General features: G+C 38.4%; 1 protein-coding gene across 7 annotated transcripts in view; it reads right to left on the reverse strand.

Annotated features, from left to right (window-relative positions):
- zcrb1 (zinc finger CCHC-type and RNA binding motif 1) overlaps window positions 1-15,629 on the reverse strand; it is a 64,125-nt gene that overhangs the window by 18,156 nt on the left and 30,340 nt on the right. For all 7 annotated transcript variants that reach the window (XM_069903311.1, XM_069903315.1, XM_069903309.1 and 4 more), the window contains 2 exons: window positions 12,903-13,012; window positions 12,746-12,824 (listed from right to left, as the gene is read on the reverse strand). In XM_069903311.1, coding sequence (XP_069759412.1) covers window positions 12,746-12,824; window positions 12,903-13,012 — 189 coding nt within the window. The remainder of the gene's footprint in view (window positions 1-12,745; window positions 12,825-12,902; window positions 13,013-15,629) is intronic.

The following is a 15,629-nucleotide window of genomic DNA, read 5'->3' on the forward strand; positions in this document are numbered from 1 at the left end:
ACAAATAAAAGAAATTAGAATATGGACATGGACTTTTTTGATAAGCAGTTTGCCAGCCCAACCAAGCTGTGGGCAGCTAGGGAAATGAATCTTATGTCAGGTATATTGGAGACAGAAGTTTTAAAATTTATTAATTTACAGAATGTGGGTACTCTTTATTAAGGCCAGCATTTATTGCTTAATATTACTTATTCAAGTGATCCTACCGAGCTGCCTTCTTGGACAGCTGCAGTGCTTCCAGCAAAGGAATTCTCTCAAAGTCACTTGAGAGGGAATTCCTTCTGGTGATGAAGGATGAAAACCTGCAGATGGCAAGGTTCTCATGTATGGAAACCACCACTTGCAGATTCCCGTCCATTGCCCTGTTTGATAGTTGAGTTATGGATTTTGGAAAAGCTGTTAGAGTAGCCTCATCAAATAACAATATTGCAAATTTTTGGACATGGCAAATGTGACTTGTTGGTAATGGAGAATATGTCCATGGTGGTGAATGGGCTTCAATTAAATCTGATGGTTTGTTGGGATGAAATCCAATTTCTTGAATGCTAATTAAAGCATCCAGGGAAATAGGGGAAGTGTTGTGTCACACTGAAATTTATGTCTTGCAGGCAGTGGATAAGATTGGCAGAGTGGAGAAAAAGTCTTTTGCACTCTCTTACATTCACATCAATTATGTGGCTGCCACAATTAAATTTCAAGTTAATGACTAGTTAATGACTCAGTTCTCTCCTCAAGATGCTGTGGTGAGACTCTGTGGCAGCAGGCTGACTGAATATTTAAATATTATATATAAGGAGGAAAAACCCAACACCCAACCCCAACCAACCAATTTTCCCCTGCAACCGTGTCTGCCTGTCCCGCATTGGACTTGTCAGCCACAAACGAGCCTGCAACTGACGTGAACATTACCCCTCCATAAATCTTCGTCCGCGAAGCCAAGCCAAAGAAGAATATATTTTTTAAAAATGTAGATATACAGCACACTAATAGGTTTTTCCGGCAGAGAAGCCCATGCTGCCAAAATACACCAAATAAATGGATGGGAGGTAACTGGAGCACCTGGTAGAATGTCAATAGATTGATGGATAAACTCATTTTCTCTGAAAATGGTCATTGCATGCAAATATGCTTTCCTACCTGCCTTCATCCTTCACCCCTCCTCAGTCCACCCATTACCAATTGATCCCTCTTCCTCTCCACTTTAAGACTGCCTGTTTTTGCTCTCCTTTCCCAACCCTGAAGCAGGTATTTGACTTGAAATGTCAACCAGCCTTTTGCTTCAACAGGCATCATCTGACTGGGAGTTCTTCCAGCAGTTTGCTGTTTGTTCCTGTGTGAACCTCCATCAAAAAACTTTTATGAAAATCCAAATTCTCAATCGTCCCTCATTCCAACACTTGCACTCTCAACTTACTCCAGTTGATTAAACATTATTTTCCTTTCCTAAATCCAGGTCGATACTACTCAATATCTACCCACCACAGATACTGGCTAATAGTTGGTAGTTTCTTTTCCCTTTTTAAAACAGTTTTATTGAGTTTAACATACCAGCATAAATACAGAATTGACAATTACATAATAATGCATTTATATACAAGTAAGCACACATTAAAAAAGCCAATAAGAAAAAAGGTAGATAAAACTACATCAATAATTGCTTATATTAAAAACATTAAATTGAAATGATCGAAGCAACCATGTTAAAAGTGTTTATTGAAATAACTTGAAGAAAAAAAAAACAAACTAAAATCTAATCTATTCCCTCTCTCTGATCAAGGTTACCTTGAAATTTAAAAAAAATCAATAATGTGGAAGCACTGGGAACCCCCGGAGAACAGGCAATGAATCATCAGAACATACCATAAATGTTAATTCTTCCAATTATAAAAAAATTCTAAGAATGGGTTCCACAAATTTATAAATGTTATATTTAATTTTCTCTGAACTTAAATAGTACATTACATTATATAACCATTGTGTATGAGAAGGGGATGAATCATCTTTCCATTTTAATAAGATTGCTCCATCTGGCTATCAACGTGGTAAAAGCTAAAACATTTTCCTGAGATGTCGATATGTTTATCTGGATCATGAGAAAAACCAAATTAAGAAATTAATCGGTAAAGTTCCAAATTAATCTTAAAAATCATTGATAAAGTTTGGAAAATGTCTTTCCAGAATCTCTCTAAATTTGGGCACTCCCAAAACATATGGATAAGAGAATCTTTAACAAAAATTACATTTCTTGCATAATGGATCAATATCTACATAAAAGCAAGATTTAAGTTTGGACAAATGAGTTCTGTGTACCACCTTAAATTGTAATAAGCAGAATCTTGCACAGAATGAGGAATCATTAATTGAGTTGAGAGTACCAATCTTCATCTGAAAATGATAAATTCAAATCTCGTGCCCAATCACTCTTGTTCCCAGCCAAAAAAAACTTTGTTTGCAATTTTAGGATTTTTTTAAAACCATTTTCCTTTTGCAAATTAACACAATCTGTCAATGAGAAATGGATTGAGAATTTGGGCTCAATTTAGAAAATTCCTTGGAATTATTGGTTTTTCCATGGGCTAGTCCAATTATAGATAACCATCTCTTTCAACCGTCTTTGTTGGGTGCATGTTTCAAGGAATAGCATAGAATAGGTACACATTTTAATGATATTTTTATTCAAAATAATTTTCTCTTTCGAACAATTATCAGTCAAATTTAAGATGTCCAATAGACTTTTTTTAAAAAAAAGATATTTACAAATTAGACATTTTGTTCAGTTTAAGCTTTCTGATTTTCTTCAAATTTCCAATACTAATATTCTTAATCTGATTTTTAAATTTACATTTTTTATGGTGGATTAACAACATGTATTTATAATAATTGATTTGATTAGTTGGTAGTTTCTTGCTTTCTCTCTCCCTCCCTTCCTAAATAGCAGGGTGTTATTTGCCTCCAACCACATGAAGAAATTCATAAAGTTTCATCATTGCTGTAGCCACCTCTTTCAACACTTACAACAATAAAGGTCCTTAGGATTTATTATCTTTTAATTTCACCAATTTCTCTTGCACTTTTTTCCTATTCATTTTCTTCAGTCTCTTGGATTTGCGGTTTTCTCCTGATTCTGGCATTTTTGTTTTGAAATGTTAGCACTACCTTTCCTCTCCCAGATGGTTCTTTCACTGAGCAATTTTGGTGTTTGATTTTTTTTAAAATTCAGATTTCTAATATCTGCAATTTTCTGTGGTTTTTAAGTCATAGAAAAAGGCGAATTTCAGGGGGAAGCACCTGGTGGTAATGGCAGACAGCAGAAAGCAAATGAATGTTGTGAACACTGAGATGGATAGCATCACATTTCAAGAAGTCAGCCTGGAAGGTAGAGCAGCAAATACAATGTAACAATATAATGTGGGGGGGGGGGGGGGGGTGATACATTTTCATCTGAAAAATAAAATGGCATCATTTTCCAATGGAGTACAGGAGCAGAAGATTACTCAATGGATACATGAATTAATCTTTGAAAGCTGCAAGAATATTTATGAAGGTTGTTTAAAAAATAACCATGGCATTTCAAAGTCACTGGATAAACATGGAAGTTATACTGAGCTTTTCAAAGTTACTGGGAGGCCCCAGCTGGAAAACCAGATTTCAGATTTCTTTTTAGAGTATATACATGACATCACACAACCCTGAGGTGACAAGATTAATATCTTTCCGTGGATACAATATCTTTATCAAACTTTACCTATACTGTTACCACAAAAGTTCTTTCAAGAATTAAATAAGCATAGAAGAAAATTTCTTTGGAAAGGTAAAATGTCGAGAATATCTATAGATAGATTAACATGGAAATGCGAATTGGGAGGTTTGCAACTTCCTAACTTTAAGAATTATTATCAAGTGGCTCAATTGAGATTTCTTACTTCTTCATTTGAGGGATCATGAAAATCAGCATGGATAAAAATTAGCAGAAGAATTTATTTATAAATGGGATTCAAAGTTAATAACTGGTGTGAATGAAGCACCTTTACTTAAGCATTTTATTACCATTTGGAACAAGATAAATAATGAAATTGGAACAAAAGGAAGTATATCACCAAAAAAAATCTGTGATTCAAAATAACCTCACATCTTTTACTAAGGACAATCAATTTTTAAATATACGATTTCACAATGGTATTAAAAATGTAGATGTCTTTTCAACAGTTAAGAAATAAATATGGAATTATTCAAAACACTTTTCTTCCTATCTTCAATTGAGAGGATATTTGCAGAAAAAATTAGGTTCAAACTTGTGAGCTGTTGTGAGCTGGAGGCTCTTATTAGGAGAGGTTATACTAAGAAATTTATTTCTGCAATGCATCTTTTACTACAAGCAGGCACTATTTAAAAAAGGAGTTCATAAATCTAGACAGAAATGGGAGGTTGATTTAAATATTACTATTGAAGAGAAAAGATGGGCAGAACTCTATCAAGATTGTATGACAAATATTATAAATGTTAGATATAGTTTAGTTCAATATAATTATTTACATCAAAAATTGCACAAAGTTGTACATATTTTGGTTGATATGGTTCACAGTGTGGAAAATAAAAAATTATATAAAAAATTTGCACAAAGTGAAATCAGATAAATATTTTAGATGTGGTGAAGAAATAGGAACATTTTTTCTCATTTTCTGAAGTTAGAATTTTTTGGACAAATCTAGACATTTTTTTTTAGAACAGATTATGGTATTATTTTTCCACAAAATCCAGATTATAGAAGGAACAAGACCCAAATTAAAACTATAATTTTATCAAGTGAAATTTATTAAAATAGTTTTAGCAGTGGCAAGGAAATGTATTGCAGTGACTTGGAAATCAGATGTATATTTAGGTATGGAAAGATGGCATTCAGAAATTCAAAGTTGTATACCTTTGGAAAAAAATTACATACAATTTGAGTAACAAATATTCAACTTTTGTACAAATTTGGAGCCCGTATATGCAAAGTTTAGGGATAAGTATGTAAAAATGTACTTCTGGCCTCTTGTAATAATCTTCTTCCCGAAAGTAGTTTTGTATAAATATTGCAAGATCCCAGTGTGTAAGTCAATCCTTTGTGCAACCCTGAACAATATTATTTTCTATTTATATTTCTTTTTTTCTTTATACAATTCTTTTATATATATATATCTATTTTTAATCATTATAACTTTTATAGTGGGAAGGGGTAAGATGGAGGGAAGGAAGGCAAGGGAGGTTAATACTCTGAAATCATTGTAATTTTGACTCTCTTTGGCTTGGCTTCGCGGACGAAGATTTATGGAGGGGGTAAAAGTCCACGTCAGCTGCAGGCTCATTTGTGGCTGACAAGTCCGATGCGGGACAGGCAGACACGGTTGCAGCGACTGCAGGGGAAAATTGGTTGGTTGGGGTTGGGTGTTGGGTTTTTCCTCCTTTGCCTTTTGTCAGTGAGGTGGGCTCTGCGGTCTTCTTCAAAGGAGGTTGCTGCCCGCCAAAATGTGAGGCGCCAAGATGCACGGTTTGAGGCGATATCAGCCCACTGGCGGTGGTCAATGTGGCAGGCACCAAGAGATTTCTTTAGGCAGTCCTTGTACCTTTTCTTTGGTGCACCTCTGTCACGGTGGCCAGTGGAGAGCTCGCCATATAACACGATCTTGGGAAGGCGATAGTCCTCCATTCTGGAGACGTGACCCACCCAGTGCAGCTGGATCTTCAGCAGCGTGGACTCGATGCTGTCGACCTCTGCCATCTCGAGTACTTCGACGTTAGGGATGAAAGCGCTCCAATGGATGTTGAGGATGGAGCGGAGACAACGCTGGTGGAAGCGTTCTAGGAGCCGTAGGTGATGCCGGTAGAGGACCCATGATTCAGAGCCGAACAGGAGTGTGGGTATGACAACGGCTCTGTATACGCTTATCTTTGTGAGGTTTTTCAGTTGGTTGTTTTTCCAGACTCTTTTGTGTAGTCTTCCAAAGGCGCTATTTGCCTTGGCGAGTCTGTTGTCTATCTCATTGTCGATCCTTGCATCTGATGAAATGGTGCAGCCGAGATAGGTAAACTGGTTGACCGTTTTGTGTGCCCGATGGAGATGTGGGGGGGCTGGTAGTCATGGTGGGGAGCTGGCTGATGGAGGACCTCAGTTTTCTTCAGGCTGACTTCCAGGCCAAACATTTTGGCAGTTTCCGCAAAGCAGGACGTCAAGCGCTGAAGAGCTGGCTCTGAATGGGCAACTAAAGCGGCATCGTCTGCAAAGAGTAGTTCACGGACAAGTTTCTCTGTGTCTTGGTGTGAGCTTGCAGGCGCCTCAGATTGAAGAGACTGCCATCCGTGCGGTACCGGATGTAAACAGCGTCTTCATTGTTGGGGTCTTTCATGGCTTGGTTCAGCATCATGCTGAAGAAGATTGAAAAGAGGGTTGGTGCGAGAACACAGCCTTGCTTCACGCCATTGTTAATGGAGAAGGGTTCAGAGAGCTCATTGCTGTATCTGACCCGACCTTGTTGGTTTTCGTGCAGTTGGATAATCATGTTGAGGAACTTTGGGGGACATCCGATGCGCTCTAGTATTTGCCAAAGCCCTTTCCTGCTCACGGTGTCGAAGGCTTTGGTGAGGTCAACAAAGGTGATGTAGAGTCCTTTGTTTTGTTCTCTGCAGTTTTCTATACAATATATAATTACATGGATGGAAAACTTTATAAAATATTCAAAAAACATACAACAGATACCTTTTTTCCTGCAGGCACAGCAGAACAACCACTAATTCGTAGTCAAAAAATAAACTGTATACAGTTTAAAACATGTAAACAAAGAACTGTAAACATAACGAAGGTAAACAAACTGACTGTGCAATGCAGAGAGAACAAAAAGAAAATCAATAAAATGCACAAGTTGGAGTCCTTAAATGAGTCTCTGAGTTTGATGTTGAGGAGTCTGATGGTGGAGGGGTAGCAGCTGTTCCTGAAACTGATGGTGAGAGTCTTGTGGCACTTCCACCTCTTTCCTGGTGGCAGCAGTGAGAACAGAGCACGTGCTTGGTGGAGATTACATTGCTTGCTGCAACTCTCTGATGGCAGCGTTCTCTGTAGACGTACTCAATAGTGGGGAGAGCTTTGTCTGTGATGTCCTGGGCTGTGTCCACTACCTTTTGGAGGGCTTTACGCTCAGGGGCAATGGTGTTTCCATACCAGACTGTGATGCAGTCAGCACACTTTCTATCACACCTCAGTAGAAATTTGCCACAGTTTCTGATGTCATACCAAACTTCTGGAAACTCCTGAAGAAGTAGAGGCGCTAATGTACTTTCTTCACTATGCCATTGGTGTGTTAGGTCCAGAAAAAATCCTCCGAGTTGGTGAATTTAAATTTGCTCACCTCTCTATCTCTGATTTCCCCCAATGATCATTGGATTGTACACCACTGGCTTTCACCTCCTTAGTTTTGGTGACATTGAGTGCAAGGTGGTTGTTGGTGCACCATTCAGCCAAGTTTTCAATCTCCATTCTGTATGCTGACTCATCACCTTCCTTTATACAACCCACTACTGTGGTATTGTCAGCAACTACATCTCATTTTGAATAATTGAAAGGTTAAAAGGGTATTGAGAAGATTTACTGGAAAGACATGAGGTAGAGAAAACCAACACGTTTTCTTTGCAATCAGTTACAAAAGTGCTTTCAAGCTGCACTTAGTAATAATATTCAATTTGAGTTTTATCAGGAATAATTAGTTCAACATCTCTTCCAAATCAATACGGAGAGCAGGGTTAAAGTAGTGGTTACACTGCCAGCGATCAGGACCGGGGTTTGAATCCTGTGCTATCTATAAGGACTTTGTATGTTCTCTCTGTGCCTCCGGGTTTTCCTCAGGGACTCCAGTTTTCTCTCTGACTGTTCAAAACATACCGGGGGTTGTAGGTCAACTGGGTGTAATTGGGCGGCACTGGCTTGTGGGACAAAAGGGCCTGTAACTGTCTACATTTACATTAAAAAAATATACCTTGACACTTTACTAGTACGCCTAAATTCATTTAATCACAAGGCTGGTCATTTTGGTGCACTAATATACGAGTCCGTGCCTTATTCCACCCAAGCTCCATTCATCCATCGTCCTTTGTGGTTGACTTTAAGTGGGCCTTGACAAATAAAGCCTTAGTACAAATACTTCCAAGAAGTTACATCTCTCCATCACTAATCTTCAACCTTACAACCCTTCGAAATACCTGCAATTTTCAATTCTGTCATTGGAGGTTGAAGAGAGGCCTGATAGAGGTTTATAAAATTATGGGAGGCATTTATAGAGTGGACAGTCAGAATCTTTCTCCCTCAGAGTAAAAATGTCAATACTAGAGGACGTGCATTGAAGGTGAGGAGAGGGAACTTTAAGGAAAATGTGTGCGGCACTAACTTTTAAAAAAACAATTAATGTTTAGTCGATCAGGTTTCAAATACCTAGGTGTAAACATTACATGCATTTTCTCCAATCTCTGAATAATTTTTTTTAACTTCTCTTATCAACCAGGTGAAATCAGATTTTCACAGATGGAGCAATTTGCCCTTGTCACTAATGGGCAGAATAAATATAGTCAAAATGAACATATTACCAAGATTTCAAACCATTCCTTTATTTCTTCCAAAATATTTTTTTTCACCTCACTGGATAAAACAATTTCCTCCTTTAATTGGAATGGGAAATTTCCAAGGGTTCGAAAAATATCATTGAAAAACTGTAAGGTTTGTGGAGGAGTCACTCTTCCCAATTTTGCTACTGGGCAGCGCATATACACAAGCTAAATTACTGGGTGCATTTCCCTAATCCTGGTGTAAACTGGAAGAGTGATTTTTGGAATTGTCCTCTTTGTAATTCCATGGCTAAAAAGGACAATTACATATCATTGACCACAAAACTCTGTAACTGCACCGACAACCCAGCGGTGCTCAATGTAGTAAAACTCTGGTACCAAATTAGATGTCACTTTAAATGAGCAGTGGCATCAGTTCAAGGTCTCTTAAATAAGAATCACTTATTTTCACCTTCAGTCACTGATCCTCTTTTAATACATGGCAAACTAAAGATGTCAAATATCTTCAAGATCTTTATGCAGATGGAGTGTTTAGCAGCTTCACCTCTCTGTCACACACATACAGGTCACCTACATCTCACTTATTTTGCTATTTTCAGATTCAACACTTTATTTGTCTTTCCCAAACTTCCCGCAGATATCTGGCAAACAACTCTGGGAAGATCTAGTATCAGCTAATCTAGGAGAGAATGGGACATTTCAAAAAATTATAGCTCTATTTCGTCAATTAAAAGTCACTGATATACCAAGATAAAGACAGAATGGTAGCATGAATTGGAAATGGAAATTGAGGAGGAAACTCTAGGATGAGGCTATTGACAGAATTCATTCCACCACCCCCTGCCCTCACTTGGGTCTTATTCAGTTCAAGGTGCAGCACAGGGTTCACTTTTCTAAATCCAGACTGTCAGTCATCTCTACTGAAATAGAGGATAAAAGTAATCCGTGTAATGGCTTCCCTTACCACCTAAGTCAGTGCCCTAAATTACAAAGGTTCTGGAGCAGAGTCTTTAGCACATTATCCAAAATATTTTAAGTCAATTTGTAATCCTGCCCATTGAATGCAATATTTAGAATCTCCAACAATTCCCTAAATTCCCTGCAGAAAGAAGCAATATCATTTACATCCCTACTAGCCAGGCACCTAATCTTGTTATACTGGAAGCCTGATAGGGTCCCTCTATTACACAACAGAGTAAGGATATCAGTTTCTTTATTATACTGGAGAAAATCAAATACATATTAAGATGATCCACAGAAAAATATGCCCATGAATGGCAACCCTTTATGCATTATTTCTCTGAATTATGTGTGCTTATGGAATAAAAGACTAACTGTGAGACAATTTGTGTCAGTACAATTAGTAATATACTGATGATACTGTCAGCAAATGTGCCAAGGTGGTTAGGGGGTGGGGGTCTGGGCATGTATCTGAGGGTGTATGTGAATATTTGTGTATATGTGTGTTGGCTTTTCTGTTAAAAAAAATAGGAGCACAATGTACAGCTGAATAATGTGTACGGTTGTTTTTGATGCTCTATCATATATATGAGATAGATATATATATCTATCTCATATATATCTCGCACCAACCCTCTTTTCAATCTTCTTCAGCATGATGCTGAAACAAACCATGAAAGACCTCAACAATGAAGACGCTGTTTACATCCGGTACCGCACAGATGGCAGTCTCTTCAATCTGAGGCGCCTGCAAGCACACACCAAGACACTACTCTTTGCAGACGATGCCACTTTAGTTGCCCATCCAGAGCCAGCTCTTCAGCGCTTGACGTCCTGTTTTGCGGAAACTGCCAAAATGTTTGGCCTGGAAGTCAGTCTGAAGAAAACTGAGGTCCTCCATCAGCCAGCTCCCCACCATGACTACCAGCCCCCCCACATCTCCACTGGGCACACAAAACTCAAAACGGTCAACCAGTTTACCTATCTCGGCTGCACCATTTCATCGGATGCAAGGATCGACAACGAGATAGACAAAACTCGCCAAGGTAAATAGCGCCTTTGGAAGACTACACAAAAGAGTCTGGAAAAACAACCAACTGAAAAACCTCACAAAGATAAGCGTATACAGAGCCGTTGTCATACCCACACTCCTGTTCGGCTCCGAATCATGGGTCCTCTACCGGCATCACCTACGGCTCCTAGAACGCTTCCACCAGCGTTGTCTCCGCTCCATCCTCAACATTCATTGGACTCAAGACTGATATGTTGGTTATGTATCTTTAACTTTGCTATATAAAATAAAATAATCAGCATCGAATCCACGCTGCTGAAGATCCAACTGCGCTGGGTTGGTCACGTCTCCAGAATGGAGGACCATCGCCTTCCCAAGATCGTGTTATATGGCAAGCTCTCCACTGGCCACCATGACAGAGGTGCACCAAAGAAGAGGTACAAGGACTGCCGAAAGAAAGCTCTTGGTGCCTGCCACATTGACCACCGCCAGTAGGCTGATATCGGCTCAAACCGTGCATCTTGGCGCCTCACAGTTCGGCGGGCAGCAACCTCCTTTGAAGAAGACCACAGGTCAAAAAACAAAGGAGGAAAAACCCAACACCAACCAACCAATTTTCCCTTGCAACCGTGTTTGCTTGTCCCGCATCGGACTTGCCAGCCACAAACGAGCCTGCAGCTGACATGGACCTTACCCCTCCATAAATCTTTGTCCACGAAGCCAAGCCAAAGAAAGAAATATCATAATATGTATATGTATGTATGTATATGTATGTATGTATATGTATGTGTGTATGTATGTGTGTATGTATGTGTGTATGTATGTGTGTATGTATGTGTGTATGTATGTGTGTATGTATGTGTGTATGTATGTGTGTATGTATGTGTATATGTATGTGTATATGTATGTATATGTATGTATAAATATATATGTATATATATGTGTATATATATATATATGTGTATATATATGTGTGTATATATATGTGTGTATATATATGTGTGTATATATATGTGTGTATATATATGTGTGTATATATATGTGTGTATATATATGTGTGTATATATATGTGTGTATATATATGTGTGTATATATATGTGTGTATATATATGTGTGTATATATATGTGTGTATATATATGTGTGTGTATATATGTGTGTGTATATATGTGTGTATATATATGTGTGTATATATATATATATGTATACACACACACACACACACACACACACACACACACACACACACACACACACACACACACACACACACACACACACACACGTTTGAAAAAATAAACAATTTCTTGAATAGGGCTCCCTCAAGTGTGGAAGCAGATACAATACCAGTATTTATGAGGTTTCTAGATAGATATATAAATATGCAGGGAATAGAGGGATATGCATCATATGCAAGCAGCAGTTTTAGTTTCAATTTGGCATCAAGTTCAGTGCAAATATGTGGTCCAAAGGGCCTGTTCCTGTGTATGTACTGTACAGTTTGTGTATCTGGGGGAAATGGCGGGTGGGTCAAGAAATGGCAAAAATTTAACTTAGACAAAAGTGATTTGCTTCATTTGGGTTGTCAAACCAGGGGTAGGACACACTGAACACGAGGGCTCTGGAGACTGTTGTTAAACAGAGACTCAGGAGCACAGATACATTATTCCCTGAAGGTCATGACACAACAGACAGGGTTTCCAAGTGCCCTGTTTTCATTTCCCTCATTGTAAATTCTATAATTTCCACACTACAAGCAAGTGGGTAGTTCCTCATTTGTTCTCTTCCTGTTTCTTCAATAGCAAGGTTTCAGATTCCACCTTCCAATCTCTGGGAATGGTTTTACAATCAAATAACTTTAGAAGATGACAATCAGTTCATCCAATACATCTACTGTACACTTCTAAATCCAGACATGCAGGTCATCAAGTCCTATTGATTTATCACCTTTCCTTACCAGTCATTTCTCTTTGATAACCCCATGAGCTCCAAAATTATAGCCTTCCAAGTTTTCTCTGCTTTCCATGAAGTCAGACTCAAGATCTTTGCTTTATTTCTTTACAGGTTCCTCTTCTTCCAATAGAATTTTTTCTCCATCAGTTGAAAGAGGACTCCATAGTAACTTTGACATTTTTATTTATAAACATTCATAAAATCTCTAAATATGAATCAGGAAGTGATTTTATTACCTGGACAGCAATAGCTTGGCTCAGGCTATCAAGAGCAGGGTCTTCTCCTTCATCTTCAGTTTCCTCCTCCTCCTCTTCTCTGAAATAGAAACATCCTTTGCAACTCATTCCCAAATTAAGTTCTATGAAAAGCAGATTAATAAGATGGCGTACATACATTTCTTCTGGTTCACTGATCTTTTTCTTTTTCTTCTTTTCTTTCTTTTTGGGGGGCTCTCGTTCTCCAAGCATGTTTTTTGGGCACGCGTAGCTCAAATGACCATATTCCTGTTGTCAGAAAAATTAAAATTACAGAGTTAGGGCAAATGGCCGACTCTACTCTTCAAGGGTATGGTGGTAAATAGCATTTTAATAATTTACTGTCGATGTTTTTCAATGTTCATCGTAAAGCAGAAGACTTGGCTCATTACTACTCTCACTGGATTAAGGCTACATTGGCTTGCTCTTGCTTATAAATTATCCTTTAACCTCATCTTATTTAAGTCGTAATCAGATTTTGCTACTAATATTTTGGATATTAAAAATTGCAAACTTAAATCGTACATGAAATTTTGCTATTTTTGGTGCATCCATAACTGACGATAAGAAGCCAATACGAGGCCCAATTGTTGGTGAAGGTGGAAGATGTAAAAGAGCTGAATTGGCCTCGTAACCAATACAAGGAAGAAGTCCAAAGGGATTGGTCATTCTAAGTGTGGCAAGAGTATGAGTGGGTGTTTGAGGCTTTGATGAGCAGAGATTGAAGTCAGGGCAATGGAATGCTCCTCTGGCTGGATGTTGAAAGACAAGTATCCCTGTACTCAACCTGCTGACTACATTTGTAGCAAGTGTACCCAGCTGCAACTCCTGAAAGACAGGATTATGGAACAGAAGCTGCATTGGATATGCTAAGAATCATCCAAGATGCTGAAAGCATCAGAGATTAAATTTTTACTGAGGTGATTGCACCAAAGTAAACAGCTAGCATATAGATGTGTGAAGGCAAGGGTTCGCTTGTGGCCCATTCTTTTGGATAGAAAGAGGCTGAGAAGCTGGACATCAAGAGTAGTGATCTCCAGATTACTATCGGTGCCATGAGCAAGTGAACTCAGAAAAAGGAAGATAGAACAGATAAATTAGAGGCTGAGGTGCTGGTTCAGGGGGCAGATATTCAGGTTTTTTTTGGATCATTGGTGCCTCTTCTGAGCAAGAGGGGACCTGTTCAATAGGGACAGACTGTATTTAAACCAGAAAGGGACCAACATCCTGGCAGGCAGGTTCATTAGTGCTACATGAGTGGGTTTAAACTAGATGGCAAGAGCAGTGGCATCCTAAGCAGGACAAAGGAAGTTAAGAGATTAGAAATTGGGATGGAGGGTGATGAGAGATAGTTTAGTGGGAAGGTGAAAGGCAGGGAGCAAGTAAAGACTGTTGGTTTAGATTCCACCCATTTTTTAATGCCAGAGGCTTATAAGGTAAGGAAATGAATTCAGAGTATGGATAAACATGTGACTGGGATGTGGTCCCAGTGGCCATTTTAATTCCACAACCCATTGCCACACTGACATTTCTGTTGATAGCCTCTAGCCAAACCAAGCCCACCCTAAAATTAGAAGATAACCTTGCATTCCATCTTGGAAGATTCCAACCTGATGGCATTAACATGTACTTCTTCAGTTTACATGAACCCAATCTCCTGTCTCTTCCATCTGTTCCTCAAGCTCCCTATCCCTTTCCCAACAGACAGCTAGTCTTCTTAGCTCTCAGCCCTCTTCCCATCACTTCACAGCTTTTTTCTCTTCTACCTTTGCACCTGTATCCACTTATTACCTCTTATCTGCTCGCCTGTGCTCCTCCCCCTTACTTCCTCCCCCTTCTTCTCTCCTTTTTAATTTAGGCATTTACCTTTTTATTTCTTGACGAAGCACTGAAGCCCAAAACATTAGTAACTTTTTAGTTCCTATGGATGGTGCATAATCTGTTGATTTCTCAAGCACAGTTTTTGAAAAAAAAAATCAAATTTTCAAATTTATCTTCTATTTCTTAATCAAAAGTCAGGACCCAAATATTTAAGTAGAAATGAATTTTCAAGCTAGATGATAATTATTTCTGAACAATACCAATGCATGTGGTTTTTTTTTTAAAATGTGTTTTGCAAACACTGGACTTTCCATCTTAAATCAATTATTGTCTGAAATTAATGCTATCACAATTTCCTTTAAAGTCAAAATTCTTAACAGTAACCTCATTTTTAAAAAAAAATTTTGCATTATTTCTGACATTGTGTAGTTAATGTTTCCTCCTTTAACCTCTGGCCCAATAAAGATTCTTTATTGCAATATTTTCTGCTGATAAATGGGACAGTTCTCTTGCAGGATAGCAATTCTCAAATGGAGGCCACTGCACATTTAAGGGGGCCCATGGACTGCAATCCTTAATGGGGAGGGGGGACAAGGTGAATAGGGGGATAGAAACTGAACAGATTAAACATTTTTTGGGAAGGGAAGGACTTTGGCGTAAGGCTTTGCCTTTGGAGACAGCCAAGAATGACCTCGATAAATGCAGAAAATTAACAATGTTTTCAAAGCGTTCCTTGCTTTGACATGATTGTGTTTGACTGATATGACACCAGCTTTGGCTACGAATTGCCTTTCATGTTTTGTTCGATCACCCTTCAATTTCAGGAAATAAGTGTGCAGGCTGAAAAGTTTTGCTCCATATTTCTCGTGTCCACAAGCAACCTCATTTTGCTTCAAGTTTACGTGATGGGTAGTGAATAGATGTCTCTATCTGCTTGTTTTTATTGTTCATTATTTTCCATAAAATTTAAGATGACTTCCTTGTAAGAAATGCTTTCATTTTGTAATAGCTAATTTTTGTTTCTTTCAGGAATAATTTTACCCTT

The sequence above is a fragment of the Narcine bancroftii genome, chromosome 11 (assembly GCF_036971445.1).
Source record: "Narcine bancroftii isolate sNarBan1 chromosome 11, sNarBan1.hap1, whole genome shotgun sequence".
Taxonomy (NCBI): Eukaryota; Metazoa; Chordata; class Chondrichthyes; order Torpediniformes; family Narcinidae; genus Narcine; species Narcine bancroftii.